The 20,825-nt window shown below is 49.8% G+C and overlaps 8 protein-coding genes across 8 annotated transcripts; 4 read left to right on the forward strand and 4 right to left on the reverse strand.

Annotated features, from left to right (window-relative positions):
- Nucleotides 1-1,126: 1,126 nt before the first annotated feature.
- CLUP02_02125 (uncharacterized protein) lies at nucleotides 1,127-1,285 on the reverse strand (the record flags this gene model as incomplete). Its single annotated transcript, XM_049281159.1, has 1 exon — nucleotides 1,127-1,285. A coding segment is annotated over one exon (159 nt), but the record flags the coding sequence as incomplete, so codon positions are not given.
- Nucleotides 1,286-6,762: 5,477 nt separating this feature from the next.
- Nucleotides 6,763-8,710, reverse strand: CLUP02_02126 (PEP5; the record flags this gene model as incomplete). The annotated part of the gene is made up of 4 exons (XM_049281160.1): nucleotides 6,763-6,851; nucleotides 6,908-7,168; nucleotides 7,238-8,411; nucleotides 8,486-8,710. 4 exons carry the CDS (start codon nucleotides 8,708-8,710, stop codon nucleotides 6,763-6,765), a joined length of 1,749 nt encoding a protein of 582 aa, XP_049137117.1.
- Nucleotides 8,711-10,088: 1,378 nt separating this feature from the next.
- CLUP02_02127 (FAD dependent oxidoreductase) lies at nucleotides 10,089-11,821 on the forward strand (the record flags this gene model as incomplete). Its single annotated transcript, XM_049281161.1, has 6 exons — nucleotides 10,089-10,580; nucleotides 10,635-10,915; nucleotides 11,001-11,144; nucleotides 11,196-11,305; nucleotides 11,381-11,602; nucleotides 11,679-11,821. The coding sequence occupies 6 exons, from the start codon at nucleotides 10,089-10,091 to the stop codon at nucleotides 11,819-11,821; spliced, it is 1,392 nt and encodes a 463-aa protein (XP_049137118.1).
- An 833-nt stretch (nucleotides 11,822-12,654) lies between these two features.
- CLUP02_02128 (uncharacterized protein) lies at nucleotides 12,655-13,917 on the forward strand (the record flags this gene model as incomplete). The annotated part of the gene is made up of 1 exon (XM_049281162.1): nucleotides 12,655-13,917. One exon carries the CDS (start codon nucleotides 12,655-12,657, stop codon nucleotides 13,915-13,917), a length of 1,263 nt encoding a protein of 420 aa, XP_049137119.1.
- Nucleotides 13,918-14,298: 381 nt separating this feature from the next.
- On the forward strand, nucleotides 14,299-15,440 carry CLUP02_02129 (uncharacterized protein; the record flags this gene model as incomplete). Its single annotated transcript, XM_049281163.1, has 5 exons — nucleotides 14,299-14,349; nucleotides 14,556-14,710; nucleotides 15,030-15,144; nucleotides 15,253-15,338; nucleotides 15,392-15,440. 5 exons carry the CDS (start codon nucleotides 14,299-14,301, stop codon nucleotides 15,438-15,440), a joined length of 456 nt encoding a protein of 151 aa, XP_049137120.1.
- A 27-nt stretch (nucleotides 15,441-15,467) lies between these two features.
- Nucleotides 15,468-16,872, reverse strand: CLUP02_02130 (cytidylyltransferase; the record flags this gene model as incomplete). Its single annotated transcript, XM_049281164.1, has 2 exons — nucleotides 15,468-15,632; nucleotides 15,781-16,872. The coding sequence occupies 2 exons, from the start codon at nucleotides 16,870-16,872 to the stop codon at nucleotides 15,468-15,470; spliced, it is 1,257 nt and encodes a 418-aa protein (XP_049137121.1).
- Nucleotides 16,873-17,279: 407 nt separating this feature from the next.
- CLUP02_02131 (glycosyltransferase family 1) lies at nucleotides 17,280-18,776 on the reverse strand (the record flags this gene model as incomplete). The annotated part of the gene is made up of 2 exons (XM_049281165.1): nucleotides 17,280-18,529; nucleotides 18,599-18,776. The coding sequence occupies 2 exons, from the start codon at nucleotides 18,774-18,776 to the stop codon at nucleotides 17,280-17,282; spliced, it is 1,428 nt and encodes a 475-aa protein (XP_049137122.1).
- A 1,021-nt stretch (nucleotides 18,777-19,797) lies between these two features.
- Nucleotides 19,798-20,628, forward strand: CLUP02_02132 (enoyl-CoA hydratase/isomerase; the record flags this gene model as incomplete). Its single annotated transcript, XM_049281166.1, has 1 exon — nucleotides 19,798-20,628. One exon carries the CDS (start codon nucleotides 19,798-19,800, stop codon nucleotides 20,626-20,628), a length of 831 nt encoding a protein of 276 aa, XP_049137123.1.
- Nucleotides 20,629-20,825: the final 197 nt, after the last annotated feature.

The raw sequence follows: 20,825 nt of genomic DNA on the forward strand, positions 1-20,825 counted from the left end.
TACTATAGTGCGCTTTAACGAGTACGACTTTTAACTATATACTATAGGCCGTCGTATTTTCTTTAAATTTTACTAACTTAAAACTAGTATTAGCGTCGGTTTTAATACTATCTAGCGGTCCTTAGTATATATTAATCTAGCTTTTTTATAGAGCTACCTATATTATTTTTGCTTATAGATCCCGTAGGAATTGCCCTACTTAGAATAATATAGCCTCGTTAATTATATATAGGACCGGTCGACTATTTAAGTAGAAGATATTAATAACGATCTCTTAATTAAAATTAAGCTTATTACGCAATTTAAATTTAAATCTACATAGGCTCTGCGCATTTATTTAGCATTAATAATATACTTTTATTAACTACTCTAGCGCCCCTATTTCGATATTATTATTACCTAAATACTTTAAGAGGTTATATAGCCTCGCAACCGACGGGTAGCTAAATCTCTAGTATAGTCGTCTAAGCTTACTTTTTATTAGGTAATTCTAGCATGTATAGCTTTAACGAGGTAATGCCGGATATTCTTATATAGAATATGAAAAGTGAATATTCATATAGAAGCAAGAATATATGAATATAGGGGAAATAAGCGTATATAAAAGAGGTTTTTGTAATAAAGAGAGTAATATAGTTGAATTACTATATGAGAAGTTGCTTGCTTAACGAAAGGTCTAGGTAGGCAAATACACGCCTACATATAGGCATAAAAACCTCCTACTAGAATATTCCATTGCTTATTAATTATGATATAATTAATAAGCGTATACGTAAGTGAATGCGTAATCGTAGTACGTAATTCCGCCTCGAGTAAATTCCAGATTATTCAGTTACCTTCCAGTACTTTCCATTGCTCACGTAAGCTTATATAAGCAGTATTGCTTACATAATCAATACCTATAATAATCTACAGAAATCGTAGATTAATATGGTATATAGTTTGCTTACGTAATATTGATAATAAGGCGAATAATAAGGTAAACAAAGTTACCTTCGTAACAGTAATTAATTAACTTCGTATTATTAGTAAGCCTTATAAACGCGTACCCCTATCGTCGTTCGACTATTTCGAAGTACTTATAGCTAGAAATTCTATTCCTTATATTATCGAATATAATGCCTAGTTAATCTATATCTTTTAGATATAAGAGAAATAGGGTATTAATAGGTAAAATATAAAAAGTTATCGTTCCGAAGTACGTCTCTATTTTTACCGTACCTAGGGTAACGATTTCCTTACCTAGGCTAAAGCTAATCCTCGTAATACCCGCTATTAACGTATTAAGTATTATTAATACGATTTTTTATAGCGCTTAGAATTACCCTTTTCCTCTTATTAACTATTACAATACCCTAGTATCTAGGATAATCCTATAGAAATTATCTAGGCCGTACTTTTTACTTACGTAGAATGCCTATATAAGCTTAGTATTCGAGTGATTTAGGTAGTATAAAAAGGACCCCTTTAACTACCCCTAGATTTGCTTAGTACTATATTCCTTTTTTTTAGATATTAAGAGAAATAGCGTCTTCTCCTTACTTATTAAAAGAATAGGCTTTAGTATTATTAGATTCGCCCTTTTAGCTACCTCTGTATTCGTTATCTAAGGGACCTTTTTTTACTATCTATAAATAAAAGCCTGCTTATTAAGAGCTTCTACTACCCTCTATTTATTTAGCTTTATATATCCTCTAGAGGCTAACGGGGTAAAAAAAGAGTAGTTAATATTATTAATTTCGTTATAATTTAATTCGTTAGTATAGGGGGTAAGATCTTCCTTATTTTCTAAATCTCTTATAGGGGGTATATACTTTAGGCCGCTACTTTAGCTACTATTACTAAGTTCCGTGCCCCCGGATCTACCCTTATATATAATAAGGAATTAGTTAAACCGACGAGGGCTAGTTTTACCGTTTACTACCCTCGACTTTCTATACTATTCGTACGATTTAATACGCTCTTCCTCGGAGTAGTTACTTAATTAATATCTATCCTTTTTATAAATATAGTATTACCTTTTTTATTACCCTACTTATAAGTTAAATCTCTACCTATTTAACGAATCTTAGCCTCCTTACTAATAATTACCGTATTTAGCTTCTTTTCTTTTTTTATTATACGTTTAATTAACCTAATATTACTAATAAAGGCCGTCGTATGCCTAGAGGTAGGTTTAGCGCGGCATTTTTATTTTAATATTAAAGCTAGATCTTAACCTCGAGTAGAGCGTCTCGTACTTTTTAAGTACCTAGTATAGGGTTATTTTTACCTCTAATATACGCTAAACTATAGTATAAAAATATCCGACTTTCCGCTCGTTTATCCCCTTATTTAACTAGGTTTTTACTAGCTTATTAATTCGATTAATAAACCCTTCGAGGATCTTTACTCGTAATTTACCCTCTATTATCCTAGCTATAAATACGAAAGAAATCGCTCGTAGTTTAAATAGGAGCTCTAGGTTCTTATCGTAAGTCTTAAAGCGGCTTCGGATTACGTTAATTATACTAAGAAAGTCGTTTTAATTAAGATTACGTACCGCTTCGTAATAGTAATTAGAGGCTTTGCCTATAAGTACGATATTAATTACTAAATAGTACTAGTATTCCCTAATTCCGACTTTTTCGTAATAATTATAAAATATTATTAAGGTTTTTTATAAGACCTTATACTTCCCCCTAGAGTACAATTTCTCTTTTAAAAAGATCTTTTTAAGGTCTATAAATTACCTCGTATTTACTATTAGATTTTCGGTATTTATATACGATCCCTACGTCGCTACGTATTATTAGTAACTTCGGGTCGTTTACCTCTTTTTTTATTAACTAATCGGCGCCGAATTTCGTATTAATAATAATAATAAGTTATAAATCGAAATAAGTAGAATTATCGATTGTCGTACTTCTAGTACTATATTTTACCCCGGTATATCTTTTTACGATAATAGATTTCCGTTAGTAATTATAAGGAGGAAATCTAAGTCGTTTACCCTTTTTTTAAATTCGTAAAAGCGATTATACGCTCTATCGACCTATACCTAGTTCTATAATACGAATTCCTCTTCTATAATTATCGCTACTAATATTTCGTATAGTTCTCGTAATTATAATTGCGCTAGTAATACCCCTCGCCCATAAAGGAATTTATTAACTACTTTCGCAATTCCTAAGCTTACGCTCGCGAACTATTTATCTAGCTAGTAGCTAAGGTTATTTATAATCTCGTAGAATAGGGGTTGCCCCTATAGCCCCTTTTTCTTATAAACCTTAGTTAAATAGATTAATACTATGTTAATTTACTCGCCGTTAGGCTAATCCGCGATTCTATATATTTACGTCCCCTAATAGTCCGAGTTAATATTTACCTATTTATAAGGGATTAGGATTCTATTTAGGATCGGGTTTTATCCTCTTTTTCTTTACCCTAACTCGCTAAGGGTCGTGCTCTAGCTTATACCCGTATTAGTAATTACTAGCATATTTAATCTTAATAAGGATATATTTAATCCGCGCACTAGTTATAATAAATCCGTACTTTCGCTACTTAACGAATTTATTAAAGTCTAGGAGATTCCCACTTCCTCTTACCGTCTCGTTACTACTCTCGTTTTTACTATTTTTAATAATTACTACTACCTTTCTAAATCACTAGCTATCGTACTTACTAAGATCCTCCTTTTTATTTAGTATAAAAAGGTAAGTTCTAATAGTTCTTTTTAATAATAGTAACGGCAGACGTTTATATTACTATAATAAGATATAATAATTAGTCTTAGGATCTTTATTAGTTACCGATTTTTTAAAATTAATAATCTCGCGCCGGGAGCTAATATAAAAAGAAGCCCTTTAGTAACCCTTTAAAAAATTCTTTTTTTTTCCCTTAGATCCTCGTTTTTTTAGCCTTTTCTTAGGCTAATAATAACTTTAATAAGAGGTCGTAGGACTACTTTAGGGTAGCCGCTTTCTTTTTAAATTAATCTCCGAGATCCGTAATACTCTTAACTCGATACTATTAGGACTTCTAAATCCCCTCCTCCCTTATTAAACCGTCCCCTATATTATATTCCTAAGTAATACCCGGGGGGTAATTAAGGGAGCTACGAGGAGGTCGTTTAGATTATAAGCTTAAGGGCGTACCCATAAGATCCCTATAATAATAGACTTTTTTATATATTATAAATCTCTTAGCTTAATAACTCCTATAAGGTTACCTTCGCTACTAAATAAAAATATTTATATTTAGAGATCCCCTTCTTCGATCGCATAGTACTTTTTTATATTATATTATTAAGCTTGTTCATTACGCTAATTAATTAAGTAAGTAGTCGTTACGTAAGTATTTCCTTTTACTAATTTAACTAGTTAATTTCTAATTGCGGGCCGGCTATGGAAAAAGTTATTTAATAAAAAAGCTACTCGGGGCGATAATAAAAAAACTAATTACTTAAGCGGTTCTATTAATTAACGTAGTTTAACGTAGTAAACGTCGACCTCTCGTAGGTAATAAAGGGCTACGATTACTTAATTCCGTATAGTATTCGAGAATTACCTCCTTTTTTATCTACTTCCGTAAGGTTAATTAGTACGAGTCTCTTATTCTGTATAATATTAAAAAGTCGTCTCTTTTATATAGCGAGATACCTTACTAATTTATAATAATAAAATTTAATTACTAATTAGTATTAGTATCCCTATAATAGGGTAGTTAGTTTAAACCGTAAGTAATAAAGAGATTAATTAGACTATATAAATATCTACGTAGGTGTAAAAAGGAGGTTCTAACCGTAGGTTAGGCTGGCTACGATAATCGTAAATAGGGCCCCTAATTAGCCCCTGCGCAGTCGGCTGTATGCCGCGGTCGAATTAGACTTCCAATCCGACACATGTATCCCGCGATCTAACGGTAAGTTTTACGAGAGGAGTCATCTAATGTGAATTAAAGGATCTTTATTCCCAAAGGCTGGATTTCAAATATTGGGAGATATCGTCATTCCAACCCAAGGAGTTTGTACTATTTCTATGTAGGTTGAACATTTACCTCTCAACTGCATCTGTTAGACGTTACTACGACACGCCACGGTGCTCCCTGATATGGCAGTAGAAGTGCCCACCTTCGACCTCCCTCAGGGCATCCCGCCCATAGTAGAAGCTACTGGATATATTGCGTCGGAGCTGATCCCGTTTCTGCAATCAGTAAAGAACCTCTCGAAGCCACACTGACACTTGATGGAACCATCCGTGCTCTGTGAATGTCACGTTTACTTGCCATATTCTGAGTGGATCCCTCGGTATTAGTCCGATGAGTTTTCGTTGCATCGGTGTTTAGATCAATCTTTCAAACCCTAGAAGTCAACACAGATAATTCTGGTGAGCCCAAAGAAATTTCTGTTCTGGGGCTGGTTGGCTTCTTGCTCCCTTCAGACCGTATTGTATACACCTGTTGTATTAAGTTGTGTCTTGCTTGTTCATTACGGATTGCGTAAGCGAGTATCACTCATTTGACTGTGAGCGAACGTAAGAGATGCAGGGGATAAATTTCGCAACTCGGTTGGTGTCTTCGCGAAGTTCATAAGATCCCAACCAGGGTCGCCAAAATTACCCACTGGCTGGGATACAACCCCAGTCTGAACCTGCAACGACCCGTCCAGCTACTTCTTTGGCCCTAAAGGGGATTCGTTTCCCGAATCACGAATGCTACACCTTCTACGCGCAAATTTTCGGACCCTCATAGTGTGATTCTGCTTCATGTCAATAATCCAACAGATGTCTAACGTGCGATCTTCACTGATACATCAAGACTTGAAGTCGAAGCAGTCTTGCTGATCAGCCAAGTCTGGGCAGAAAAAACAAGAGTTTAAAATCTGGACTTCCCCAGAAGATGAAAATCGGCTAGCGAGGATCCCCTGCCCTCGGCATCACTTGGTCCGGGCTTGCCCATCCACTGATCACTCGTCCCTGAGAACGCCCGCCGTATGATCGAACCCAGATGTGATTTCCAATCAGTCGGCATGTTCAAGATCTCGAAGTCTGTGTGGCATTGTCTGTTCGGACGACCCTTATACCGATGGAAACGCAACGGCCTGGCCCCTTGAGTCTTGGGTACGAATAGGTATTCGTAGTCGTAAAGGGCTGTGTCAATGATTCATGCCACCCTTGCACCAAGAACTGGGCATGGTTGAAGGAGCCACAATGCTACCTACGGCTATGAGGGGCCACTTCCCGATGTAAAGTCCGTTTACGACCAACAAGGCCCCGGTCCCTGTGTCTTCAAACTGCCACCAACAGGAAAAACAAGTATGATCCACATCTCTAACATTGGATATGCTACCTCGTACGATATTTGCAGGAGTTGGGCTGTTGGAACTGGGAAATACAACTATTCAACAATACGCTGCAGAATTTGATGCAGGATATCGACAAGGTTTCGGTGGAAAGGCGTAACCGATATTGCACGAGAGATGGTGCAGTAGCTCAACGGAGCACTTTCCAACAAGAGGAGCACGCCATAAGACTCATGCACCATGTTGATAGTTACTTTCTCGAGTCTGATTCAACATGGCGTGCGGACGAATGTCCGGAGTTCGCTCCGCACGCCTTGAGGCAGCATGTTGAACAGCAAATGTGAACTAATTTGTTGATAGAGCAAGTTTTTTATTACAATTTTTACAATCTTCTCTAGTTCATAATTGCCGATTAAGTTTGAGTTTCATTCTAGGCGAATTAGGAGCAAGACATCAGCTCGAATATCAGGACACTAGGTTTACTTCGAGTACAAATCATCTTCCTTCTCAGCCGGAGCGTCGATATGCATGTTGAACTCATTTTCAAGCTCAACGAGGAAGAAAGCACCTGCAGCCATTGATTAACTAGAGAGAAACAAGGTGGGTAAGTAGAATAGAACTCACCGATGGCAGCGACAACTGTAATAGAGCCGGCAGCGATCCAAACGTAACGGAAGCCAAGGCTGTAAGTTTGCAGAAGCGCACCAGCACCTGCCTGGATGATGTCCAGTGTGGCTCCCTCAACTTGACTCAATGCAGCGTTATCATGAGCGACCAAGAGACCAATAAATTGTCCAAGAGACGTTTGAGGAAGTCCAAGGGGCAGAACAGCGGCAGCAATATTGCTAGGCATTCTCGAGAGCTGGTCGGTGATGATGGCGTTGTCTATTGAAAGCTCTTATTAGCAAGCTTTTTCTCCTCGCGTCTCCTCCAGTGCAGAGGTCTGGAACTCACAAATTGCGAGACCGATGGATCCGCCCAAGGATCTCACGCCAATCATCAGACCACTGGTGATGGCAATGAGTTCCGGAGGAGTAGACAGCTGTGCAATCGTGACGAGTGTGCATAAACAGATACCCAGCCCGATACCCAGGAACACGGGGTAGCCCCAGACAGGGTCGGAGGTGCTCGGTGTAGTCGTAGCCATGCACACGAAGAAGATAATCATGAACACAAACGCCACGACGGTAGGCCAGCGGACGTTACGTGTCTTCGAGCACCATAACCCAGCCAAGACAGCCGAGACGCCACAGACAATCATGGTAACACCATACCGGAGTCCGGTGCGCAACGAGTCCGTCTCATAGAGCACGCCGACCTGGAAAGCAAAGTAATTGTTGGCCGCGAAGAAGACAAGACCCTCCACAAAGACGCAGACCAGCGCGATGGGGAAGTTGCGTCCGTTCCTGAAGAGCCCGTGATGGAACATGCCATCCTTCTTGAAGCGCGTCTCGTACACGGCCAGAGCGATGCAGAGCGCGCAGCCGACAACGAACGGCGCGACAGTGTGCGCGTCGGTCCAGGGATAGGGGTTCTGAGACCATGACAGGCCCATGCAGAAGAGCACCAGGCCCGAGGACAAGAGAGCGTACCCAACCCAGTCGAGCTTCGCAAGCTTCTCAGAGACGCTGAAGCGCGTCTCATTTGCCGTCTTTGGTGGGTTGTACAACGCCAGGACGAGGGCCGTGGCGACAAAGTAGATGGCCGTCGCCATGTACCAGTAATTCCTCACACCCGCGGCGTTGCCGTTGCGCGTGAGCGCGCCGCCGGCCAGGAGCGCCACCAGGCCTCCCATTGCGGCCGACAGATTATCGGCCGCTTGCGCCCACGGGCGGTAGCGTCGGGGTAGGACCTCTGAGGCGACGGCGTGGAGGAGGGGTTGGGCGCCGTAGGAGCAGCCCGTGACTGTGAAGCCGGCGATGGCCATGCCCATCGTGGAGGCGCGGGCTACGACGATGGAGCCGACGACGCCGCAGGCCGTGAGGCCGATGAGGAACCAGCGGCGGCCCCAGTAGTCTGCGGCCTGGGAGACGATGGGGGAGAGGACGACTGTCATGATGGCGATTGTGGAGGTTAGCCAGACGCTCTTGTCGCTCTCCCCCAGTACGGCGGCGATGTTTTGGGTTTGCTTGTAGAGAGAGTGCAAGTTAGACATAGCTGTTTCTACTAGGTAGTTTGGCAGAATCATGGCGAACTACTCACAGCTCCGGCGCCGACAACGTTGATGAGTTGAGCAAAGTAGATGAAGCAGACGGCAAAGACTGTGAGAAACGTCTTTGCGTGCAAGTGAGGAACCGGCTCATCGGAGCCTTCGATGCTCTCTTTGGGTTCATCACGACTGCTCGGAGGAGCTACCGGGGCTCTTGCTTCGCTCATTAATCCAGTTTCCTGGACATTGTCTGTGATGACATCCTTCGTGGTTGACATCGTGGCGGTCTATGATGCCGTCGGCTACTTACACATTCGGAAATGAATGAATGGCTGGAAACAGAGGAGGTGATGAAGAACGTAAACATCAAAATAGAAAGTCTACCCAAAAAACACAGGATGTTATTCCCCTTGTGTCTCCTTCGTAATCAAAGACATCCTTCTCCCACGTCCCGCCCATCCTCGATGCCCGCCCTTGGCCAGCCAAAGTCTTCACAGAACAAGGGCTTCTCGACCCCGTACGATTGCTGGCAAACTCCTCATCATCTTCTCTCATCTCGTCCGCTGTTGCATTCTGCTCTACATCGGAGGTTAGAACTCATGCGGCAGCTCAGAGCAGGGGATCCAATGACCCCGTCGCCCATCCCAGCTATAAGTCGCAAGGGTTACAATTCTCACGGAAGCTACCAAAACGATACCCGGTTCTATAATCCATGAACCCTGGCCGCCCTCTTCAGCGGAGCGCATGACCCCTGTTCCCGGATCACTCCCTGTCGTGCAAGACCCCTGGGAGACGACCTCCTTGTCTGCAAGAACTTCCAACCAACCGTCCCACAAGTACCACTCCACACTGGTATCTACACAGTCAATGGCTCCAAAGACACTGCTCTACGGAGGATGTGCGCATATGTCCATTGAGAATCTCACCCACCCACCATTGCTCAAGTCCATACTATGTACCGTGACAGGAGCGTACGTGTCGACGTTCCATTGCTAATGTAACACTTGCCCCGCCAATTGCGGCACAGACTCGGACCAGCTGCTTGTTCACTGGGGCCTGTTCGACCGGTCCCCCTCGCCCTGGCTCATCGTCCGACCTGCTCCCAGATTCCCAGTCAAGAACCTCAAGGGTTCCCTTCATCTGGCACGATCGAGACGTCTCTGGCCCATGGATCTGGTGTTTTTGACCGAGCTCCGTTGGGAGGTAATGGGTACGTTGGACCGCTGCCCCCGTCGAAAGATGCATCGTCATCTGTAAATGGAAACGTGATCCGAACAGAGTCCATACACTCTCCATCACCACAGGGACTTCGGACTCTGGACAGTTAGAACCGAGCATCCGTAGGGTCATGTTCTCTGCGAAGCTAACTCCGGCCCGCATCGTCTAGTGCGTGGACCCAAGGGGCCAAAGCCTAGGTCCATCATCCAACCTACGCGATTCCCACCCGCGGTCGAGACGTAGACGCGCCGTTGGCATCTCACTCCCTCTCCTTCTCAGACGAACGGTTTTGTTTTACATATACACATCATCTAAAGAGAATCTTTGCTACGTCTCCAAAGGTCTGTGCGACCATCTCTTACCCGTTGAAAGGCAACCCCAGTTGTCGCTTCGAAACCCAACCGCAGAGTAAAACTGCGAGAGTTGCTCTCACGTCCAATGGCACCCCTCAAAATTCTCATCGTAGGCGGCGGCATCGCAGGCCTCTCCGCGGCCGTAGGCCTCCGCCGCGCCGGCCACGAGGTCCACGTCTACGAGCGGTCCGCGCTCAACAACGAGATCGGCGCCGCGATCCACGTGTGTCCCAACGCCGCGCGCGCGCTCCTCGCCTGGGGCCTCGATCCCGTGAAAGCCAAGTTCGTCCTCGTCAAGTGCAGTTTTCGCGCAAAGGGGGACACGCTCGAGAAGTTCCACGTCGGCACGGAGGATTATATCGAGGAGCGGTACGGCGCGCCGTGGTACTTTGCGCACCGCGTCGATTTGCACGAGGAGCTGAAGAGGTTGGCGACGGAGCCTGAGGGTCATGTCAATGGCAATGGCGTTGAGGAGGCAAATAGGACCGAGACGAATGGTGTCAATGGACATGAGAAGTCGAGGGCTGGGTTAGGGCGGCCTGCGACTATCCATTTAAAGAGCGAGATTGTGGCATATGTAAGTGGCGACTGTCCATATCACCCTCGTAGAGTCTGGCTAACACGTCTCTAGGATCCCGAGGGAGCTTCGATAACACTGGCTTCCGGCGAGAAAGTCACAGGCGACGTGGTGATTGCGGCAGATGGCGTCCACACCATTGGAGTCGAGGCGATCCTCGGCCGCTCTAACCCCGCGGTGCCTCAAGGGCACTACAACTTTTGCTTCCGTTTCCTCATACCAGCTGCCGATGTCGAGGCGGACCCGGTCACGCGCTTCTGGAACGAGGGCGACGATGGGCGGATGAAGTTCCTGGTTGGAGACAAGAAGCGTCTAGTCTCGTACCCTTGTCGAAAGTAAGTCCCAATCTTCTACACTACGGTAGTAGTTGTGAGATGAGTAGGAAGCACATGTTATTCGTCTGTGTGCTAACTCGAGTAGCAATGAGATCCACAACTTTGTGGCCATCTTCAACAACGACGATATTGAGAGTACCAAAAAGGAGGACTGGCACGCCTCTGTAAGCAAAGAAAAGCTGCTAGAGAGATACTCCGAATTCCACCCAAGCGTCTTGGCCATTCTTGAGTAAGAAACCTCACTTCGTGCATACACGATCAGTACTCACACCGTGCTTAGCAAGGCTACTGAGGTGAAGCAATGGGCACTCCTCTACAGAGCCCCAATCCCTACATGGACGAAGGGGAAGTTGACGCTGGCTGGCGATGCCGCGCACCCCATGCTACCACGTGAGTTTCAACGACAGCATATCCGGTCATACTCCCATGCCCATCTACCGATTGCTAACAGATGAGCTACGTCAGACCAGGGCCAAGGCGGTGCGCAAGGTATCGAAGACGGCGTGGCTCTCGGCATCGCGCTGGCCGGCGCCGAGGTCAAAGATGTTGAGTCTCGTCTGCAAGTGTATGAGAGCATTCGGAGAAACCGCGCCAGCGTGATGCAGGTTTTCAGTAACGCTGGTCAAGAGGAGCCCGAGTTGATACGGGAAGAGGCGGCCAAGTTCATTCCCGCGGACAAAGTGCCTAGTAAGTGCAAGCTCTGTGAAGGCTTCTGATAGTGAAGGTGCTTGTGTGAAGAAGCCGCTGACAGGACGTGTTGCAGAAAACCCGGAAGAGTTCTTTGCGTATAACTTTGGGTACGATATCATCAGGGATAGCGTCCAGCAGGTGCAAAAGGTCGAGCCGTCGTTTAGCCTGCCGCCTATGTTTTTCCAGAATGAGCCAGGTAAAGGCGTCTATCCCTGAAGCTCGAATAGGGCGAGTTCATCCGGGCCAAGGGTGATCAACGGTGCGTCCCTGTCCATAGCCTTGGAAGGTTGGAAAACGATACCCCTCAAGAGGGCCCGTACCCGAGTACGGCTGGCTGCTGCCCGTATATAATACAAATGAATCAATTGGACGTTGTTGGAATGGCCCTCATGGTTCTAGAAGCAAAGTTTCGTATGGTTTGGAATGTTTCTGGAATTCTTCCAAAAGTGGCTGGGGGTTCTGTGATGACGCACCTGGACGAGCTGCCCCTCATGCCCACCCTGGAGCTAACGGGCCGTCCCAGGTTTGACACGAAAGCTGAAGCCTGAGGGATAATGTCATCGCTTTGACCTTGAGGGGTTTTCAAGGCAGCGCCAAGGACTCGGTGCATGAGAATCTCTTCTAGTACAACTCCAACTCCAGATAGTAGTAGTACCGGTGAAAAGGTGTCAAGGTGAAGTTGAAGATCGCCAAGTCTTTGGTTCTTGGGAGCGGCTATCCGGAAGCGGCTCCACCGCAACATCCCCCGCCAATCGCCGCCAGGGTCGGGTACAACTGCAGCTGCATCCATCCGACGGGCAAAAAAGACACAGGAATTCGCTGACCGACTGAACACACTCTTTGTCACTCCCAGCTTTTTTTTTTTTTTTTTTTAAATTCCCTCGCTCAGACTCGACTTGCTGTAGTCAGTTCCTGTTCGCACCCTGTCTTTTGCGTTGGAATTTGATCGTCCGGCAGTCTCTTCATTTCTCAGACCCTGCCCTCATTCCTCGACCATCCACCCCTCACGCCTCCTCATACAGCTTCTCACTCAAGTCTGCCTTTCGACCATGGCGAGATCTTCCTCCTACTCAGATGCTCCCACGCGGGACTCTGGATATCGCGAGCCCTATGGCTACCCAACCTCATCCGCGCGGGACTCGAGATGGGACATCGCTGAGTACTCCCTCAGACCGGCCGCCAGAGGTCAAGACTCTTCCTCCTCCGCCAGGCAGCGCTCACGATCCCGCTCCCGTGACGCCAGACCCTCCCGCGACACAAAGCACCGCAAGAAGCGACGCAGCGGTGGCGGAAGCGGAAGCGGCAGCTCATCATCGTCAAAGGACCCCCCAGAAGCCACCAAAGGAAACACCATCGTGAGCTCAAACAGCAACGCCGCCTCCTTCACACCAGCCGCCATGTTCAGCAACCTCCAAAACGCCTTCCACGCCTTCCAATCCATCCCGAACCTCTCCACCTCAACCTTTGAACTGGGCCCCCTCCCCGACACCCCCGTGACGAACCTCATCAACCCAAAGAACCTCCACCCGCCCCCCTCCCAGGCCGTCCTCCACGACCGCCTCGCCACGAACCTGCCCCGCCACAGCAACGTCTACCTCATCCTCCTCGTCGGCACCCTCCTGGCGACCCACTGGCTCGTCCTCGCCGCCCTCTTCGGCGTCGTCAAGTTTGGCTTCTTCATCCAGTCTTACAACGGCCGCGACCTCGCCCGCGACCTCGGCGTGCGGAAGTACGCCTCCACCCAGAGCATCATGTCCGGCTTCACCGCCTTGGCCGCCATCGTCGGCCTCTGGGCCTTTTCCTCGCTGTTCGGCGTCGTCTTCACCCTCGTCAAGGTCGCCGGCCTCGTCCTCGTGCACGCCGCGTGCTTTGACGTATCGGCGGCAGGCGGCGGTCGGCCGACGGGAGCTGCTGCTGCTGCTGCTTCGGCACCTTCACCCGTGCCAGGCCAAGGGTTCCTGAGACCGCCTGCGGTGCCCGCGGGCTGGGGCTTGGTCTCGCGGGAGGCGACGAACGTGGCACAGCTCAGATCTGCGAGCGAGGGCCAGCTCAGGTCCGCCAGCGAGGGGAACCTCGGCGGCAGCGGCGGCGGCGGCGCACCGCCGTACCCGAGCGGGAATGGATGGTACGCGGGCGAGGGGCACACTGGGCCCCCGACGCCAGAGACGTACGCCGAGATGCCGCGGACGCCGCGCTCCTTTGAGGCATATGCTCCCGGTCCCCGAAGGGAGGAGCACGATGCCGGGGATTTGGCATATGGGTATTACGACTCTGCTCGGCCCCAGAGCTATGCATCAGGCAGGTCGTACTAAAAGGACCACGTAGCTCTGGCATGATCAAAAAGCAGATTTGACCAAGTGATGTTCAAGCTCAGATCTGATAGATAAAAATAGCACGTCACTGGTTCACAGTCCCAGGCATGCCATGTCCATATTCCACGACGTTACAAGAATCCTCCTAGTTCGAGTGCGCAGTTGTGGCATTGACAGAAGACCGAATTGGCCAATCAAAGCTCGCCCGAGAAATATTTCGTTCAGGTCGTCGCAGAGCCCCAACTTGAGATGTCCGGCTAACCCGGCTCTCACGCATCGGAGCCCAATAGCTCACAGCCTGCGGCGGGGATGCAAGGAATCGAGTGCCCGTAAAGGCAAGTTTAAACATGGTTGTGCGAAAATCACATTTGGCAGGAAAAGATGTTAGCCACGTTTGTGGACCTCGACGTCCACGGTGTAATGGATGCCGCGGTGAGTATTGGACTAAAGAAATCAATCTTCCTTGAACCAAAATAGAGAAAGACCATGGGAGAGCATTGGTGTATCTCGGAGTGTAGTCAAGGTGTGCATCACTGCCATTTTTTTGAAAAAGCATGTTTTGTTTTTCTTCCTCGCACCCAGAGAAACAAAGCTCCAGCGCGCAACGAAAAAAGAGAAAAAGAATCAGAGCCTGTCAGACGTCCATCGACACCCACCCCTTCCACGCGCCCAAAGGCAAGACCGCGATAGGGAACGAGATCATCACCGCCCTCTATACAGCACCCCCTCACAGGGAGGGAGCGCCGCTTTCCTTGCGGAAAGTGCGAGGGCAACCAGAGTTCTTCACTCTAGGGTGTCGAGGATATCAATCATCAACCAGGGTGGGATCTGTAGCTCCTTTAGGGAACCAAGAGTAGGTCGAATACTGTAGAAATGATTCTCTGAAGTATTGTCGACATGAAGAAAAAAAGAAGAAGAGAAAATCCTAAGAGCTGCGGTCGGGAGGCGACGTTTTATAGAGGTTGTAGAGGTGCGGGAGTGGGTCTTTGGTGGGGGACGGCATCAGTAAGTGCTGCAAGGTTTTTGGGCCAATGAGAATTCGGGTTGGTGAAAATTGGTAGGTGGATGAGTACGTACCTGGGCTGGAGATGTAAAAAATCTGCATCGTGAAGATGGAAAGAGCGGGTTCGGAACGGGAAAGATGCCTGGGAAGATGTTGGTGAATCAGGCATCAAGACGTCGGAAAACTTCTCTTCTTCATATACCGATCTAATGCTGCGAGAAGCTGTCTGGCGGTTGAGAGTAGCGTCAATCAAAGGGGGAATGGGTCAATGAGATCGACCGGATGCCGATGGGAGCCCCTTTGAGGTATGGTATGCACTGTTGCATCAACAGCTCAGTCCCAAGGTAGATAAATCACATCGTGAAACCCCGGGTACATCTCTGAAGCTGTGGCACATGGCTGAGTGTCGAGATGTTTCGTGACCGGCCGCCCGTGTGAATTTGAAGGAAGGAAACACGCCCACCTGCCAAGTCGAGAGACAAAGGTTGAACAGATTGATGGAGGCATGCAACGGCTGTGATAATAGCTATTTCGAGAAGCTGCACTCCTAGATGGCCTGCTGCCGTTTGAAGCCAACGAGGTTCCCTGGCTCGATGATGTCCATCAGGAGGACGATGAGTCCATGTGCCCATTCGCCGATATCAACGACGTCTCTGCGAACTTGCCTCATATCCTCGATCATGTTAGCGTGCAGCAGAATCTGCCCCGAGGCCTACGTAGACGAAGCAGCACACGAAGCCCTCATCACCCGCTTCCTGATCTCAGAAAAGTCAACATCCCCCTGACATCAAACTCCACCACCGCACTCACTCACGATACAACCCCTCGCCGAGCACCCATCCCTTCACCCTCGCACTAACCAACCGTCTCAACCCCTCCTCATCCCTCGCGGAAGCAGCCTCGCGCACCTTGGTACTACTAACAACCTCCTCCCCCTCATCCCTCCCCCTAACCATCTCAACCCTCTCCGCCCACGCCCTCCGTCCACCAACATCCTCCAGCCCACCATCCCTCAAACTCTCGAGGTACGCGACCTGCTCCCCCTCACCACCCCACTCATCATCCGTCCTCATCGTGATGCGCAACCTAGACCTGCCCAGAAACGGATCCAGCGCCCTTCGAATCGGTGCCTCTGCCTCCTCCACTGCTGTCCCTCCCGGTGACGAAGAAGAAGAAGAAGCATGGTAGTACTTTGGGTTAAAGATCCGGATAAGAGTATCATACCCCGCCAAATACACCTGCTCCGGCTCCCCTCCCCCGTCCCCTCGCGCATAAAACCTCGTGTCCGAAATAGCCTGACTCTTATCGTGGAAATACGGCATCGTCGTCAACCCCAAGTCGACCTCAACATCCTCCTCCTCCTCCTCCTGCTGCCGCTGCCGCTGCTCCTCCTCGACCCCATCTACCCCCCTCCGCCGCACCTCATCCCTCAAATCCCCAGCAAACGCATACATCATCCCCAACCGAACCCCAAACGCCGCAGGCTTAGGCTTCTTGTCCGCGTTATTCACAGCAAGCAGAAGCAGCACCCTCACAGCCCTCCTCCGACCCATCTCCCCACCCGCACCCGACGACGATTCTCCAGCTCCGCCGCCCCTCGTCGTCGTCGTGGTCGTACTCCTCCCCTTCTGCAAATCTCTCACCGCAGACGCCGCCATGCGTAGATGCGCAAGCGTAGGCGGGTTAAACGAGGAATCCAGCACGACGAGGCTGCTCTCCACCGGCCCCGCCTTCGCGTCGTCCCGGTTCGGCCTCCGCGGCGCCGGCGCCGGTGTCGATGCGCTGAACTCTCCGCTGGCCTCTGCGGCAGTTTCTCCTCGGTGAGGAAGTGTGCAGACGACGCGGAACGCATCCTTTGAGGATTGGAACGCCGTCAGGCTCCGGGCGAAGAAGTTGACGAGGGCTTTGCGGCCGTTCATGGCCGGGTCTGGGGCCGTTGTGTCGGATGACATTTGTGAGGGGGTGCGGAAGTGAAGTCGGCGCAGTGAGGTACCGAGTATATGTGAAAGTGAGGTGAGACATCCGGCTCGAGCGACGGAACGGAGGTTCGGAGAGGGAGTTACGCTACGGTGTGTGCCATCCGTGTTTACCCCGCTACGTGGGGGTCAAGTCAAGGTGTCTAGCATCCATTCTGAGCTCACTCATACCATGTGGGGAAGATCAAGTTGAGCACCTTACTTGAAGACTTTACTTTAGCGCGAGTAGATGAGAAGATGGAAGCAGGTTCGAAGGGGTATTGTTTTTTGACAGGAAAACAAATCTATCAGTATTCGACAGACAACTAGAGTATCGTACAGCCAAGTTCCCTTTCTACAACAAGACCAACAAACATAATTCCTCATCAGGCCTGCTTCGTCCCTCAAGCTCTCCTCTGCTTCGCATTGACAAACATCTGCGAGGTGACCAGTCCCAACCCGAAAAACACGACAATGCCCAAAAAGTTGAGCACGGCGTTCAACAGGGGCGGCATCTTGGGCTCCGCCAACATCTCGTCCTGCAACCTTTCAATCCGCTCCGCCATCTTCTCCTGCCCGAAACCCGTACGCACCCTCTGCACGCCGGCCTTGCCCATCTTTTCCAAATCGCCCCGGCCGAGGCTGTTGAGCACCTTGTCCATGACCACGGTCCACTCCAGCACCTCGTCCGGCGCCCGCAGCCAGCCCGTCACGCCGTCCATGACCGTCTCCTTGGGCCCACCCGTGTTCGCCGCGAGAACGGGCACGCCCGCCAACATGGCCTCGAGGGGCACGATGCCGAAATGCTCGTTGGAGGGCGTGTAGACGAGTAGCTTGGCCGATCGGAGGAGCGAGTCTTTCAAGCTCGACGGGATGGAGAGGAGGAACAGCACCGGGATGTGCTCAGGCGCAGACAAGGCGGTGATGATGTTCTTGGCCGTGAACGTCTCCAAGCCGAGCGACGCGGCAAGCTTCTCGAGCTCCTTGTGGTACTGGCAGTTCTCGATGCTGCGCGGGTCGTATCCGCCCGCGAGGACCAGCCGGACGCCCTTTCTCTGGTCCGCAGGCAGCGCCGCGAAAGCCTTGACGGCGAGCGCGATGTCCTTCTTCCTCTCGAAGCGGTTGATGCTCAGAATGATGTTCCTGTCCGTCCAAATGGCCTCCTCTTCCTTGTTGCCGTTGCCAATCGCATTCTTCTCGCTCTCCTTCTTGGGCGCAATGTCGACGCAGGGGTACACGACCTTGAAGTTCTTGCGCTTGGCGAGCTTCGGCCACGCGCCCGTGGCCATGCCCTTCGTGAAGCCCGAGTTGACGGCAATCTCGTCGGCGAAGCCCATGCTCCACTCCTCGACCCAGTCAAAGGGCACGCGGTAGAGGCGCTTCCACCACTTTTCGCGGCCGAGGGCGAGGTACATGTCGGGGAAGTGGCAGTAGAAGAGGATGGGCGCCTTGGGGGCGAGGTACTGCAGCAGCGGCAGGCCCGCGCTGAGCTGGTCGACGAAGAAGGTGTCTGGGTTCAGGGACTGGAGTTCGCGGGTGACGTAGATCTGGACGAGGAGGTGGAGTTGGCGCAGGATGGCGCAGAGGATCGTGAGGCGGCCGAGGATGGAGGGAGGGACGATCCAGTTGCCGCGGACGCGGACGTCGAGGGTTCCTGGTAGAGAAATAAGTCAGGGTATGCTCATTCATATGCGAGAGGCATGGGTAAAAGAAACAGGCATACCATCTCGAGCTTCTTCAAAGCAGTGGCTCTTGTCGCAATGGCTGGTGAAGATGACCACCCTGTGGCCTCGATTCTGCAAGCCGACAGCGGCATCGACAACGAGACGCTCAGCACCACCGATGCCAAGGTCGGGGTGAAAGAAGACGACGGTCCTCTGATCGTCGTCTTTCTCCGCCATGGCCGTGATTCGTCTGTGGCAAGTATATTCGGGGTGTGCTGAAGGCAGGAAAAGCGAGTCCCAATCTGTTTTATTGTCTCTGGCTTTCTTTCCTGCAAGAGGACAGAGGTGCGACTTGTGAGACGTGGACGACCTGACCTGACACTGGAGCCAGCGGGGACCACTCAGTGGGAGTTACGACGCGACAGCGGCCAACAGGGCAGTTGGAATTGGGGTAGCTCTGTCAATGGCAGGTGTTGATTGGCTACCGCAAAGTGGCATGCTGCCTTACGTAAGGAGCAGCTCTGCAGGGGGGGAAAGGAGGCACTGGCGGGATCCACTTAGCTAAGGTAAGCGAATTGTGGATGGCCAGGACGATTCTGGGGTGCATCAGAAGCCGCAGGAGCTTGGCGGTCCTCCATTTGGGGCCGCTCTTTCTTCACATGTGAAAGCCCATTAACCTTTCGAGGTACTTAGCCTCGTAAGTTCCCCCATGAACACGAAGGCACTTTAGCACGTAGCCCGGAAAAAGGATTCCATCTATCCCAAGAACTGGGAACTGGTCAAGATGACAAGCTATGTGATTGGATGACTGACACTTGTGCATCGGGAGAACAGCCAGCTTGCCATACGGTACCTTGAGGTAAGGTAGGTAGATTTGGGGATTCGGGGAAGGGTGTCAGCCGAACTGCGCGCCGCACGTTTGATTTTCTAATCATGTCTGCAATCTGAGGTGTGCTTTTCCTTAGTGCCTTTTGCCGAACCGAGGTCAGCAGCGCTTACTTGGACCTTCCGTCGATCCCTTCAACTTCAAGCCTTGTGATCTCAACTTATCTTAGCCCTCATCCATTCTCATAGTATAGCTTCATCATCAAGACTACCTTACCTGTATACAATCCACATACAAGTTTTGGAAATCCTTTCTGGTCATCTCCTGTTCGATCTGTCCTCAAGCATCCGTGTGTCAAAACAACATAACCAAACCTCAATCCCATCTCATCTCACCAACACCCTCATCAACATCACCACCCACCCACACAAGATGACCTCCCAAACCCCCCTCTTCACAATCCCCATCCCCAAACTCGACTCCCACCAAGGCGGCGCCATAGTCTGCACAACCCCAGCACCCCAAGTCTACCTCCTAACCTGGTCCTCGCCCCCCGACAACCGCCTCACAACCCCCTTCTGCAAAGCCCTCCTCGCCGCCCTCGACATCATCGAGTTCGCCCACCCGCCCGGCGTCCTCGTCACGACCTCCGCCATCGCGAAATTCTACTCCAACGGCCTCGACCTCGAACACGCCTTCGCGACCCCGCGCTTCTTCCCCGACACCCTGTACGCCCTCTTCAAACGCCTGCTGACCTACCCGATGCCCACCGTCGCCCTCATACCCGGCCACGCCTTCGCGGGCGGCTTCATGACCGCCATGCACCACGACTACCGCGTCATGAACCCGCAAAAGGGCTTCCTCTGCATGAACGAGCTCGAGTTCGGCGCGCCGTTGAAGCCCCCCATGTCCGCCATCTTCCGCATCAAATGCGCATCCCCCAAGACCTACCAGGACATCGTCCTCGAGGCGAAGCGCTTTCCCGGCCCCGCGGCCCTCGAGGCCGGCCTCGTCGATGCGCTCGGCGGGCTGGACGAGGCGCTGAAGCTGATCGCGGAGCGGAAGTTGACGGAGAGGGGCAAGAGCGGGGTGTATGCCGTGCTCAAGATGGAGATGTGGAAGGAGAGCGCGTACGTGCTCAGCAAAGAGAACTATGAGAGCGAGGAGAAGATCTGGGATCAGAGGGAGGAGCTGGAGGAGGAGAGAGTTGCGGCGGGGAAGAGGTTTGTGCAGGAGTGGAAGGCTGGCAAGGCCAAGTTGTAGGAGACGAGTACTAGATTTGGAAGTATCTGGTCAGATGATTACAGAAGTCGAGTACGATAGCCACGAATACTGCATGAAATCTAAACGCATACATCATAGCACATCATTCATGTCCAACTTTCAATGCTCAAGAGGTCGTGTATTGTGTTGTCAAAAAAAAGAGACGCTATTTTGTGTGTCTTCCCAATCGGACAGAG

Source organism: Colletotrichum lupini, chromosome 1 (assembly GCF_023278565.1).
Source record: "Colletotrichum lupini chromosome 1, complete sequence".
Classification (NCBI taxonomy): domain Eukaryota; kingdom Fungi; phylum Ascomycota; class Sordariomycetes; order Glomerellales; family Glomerellaceae; genus Colletotrichum; species Colletotrichum lupini.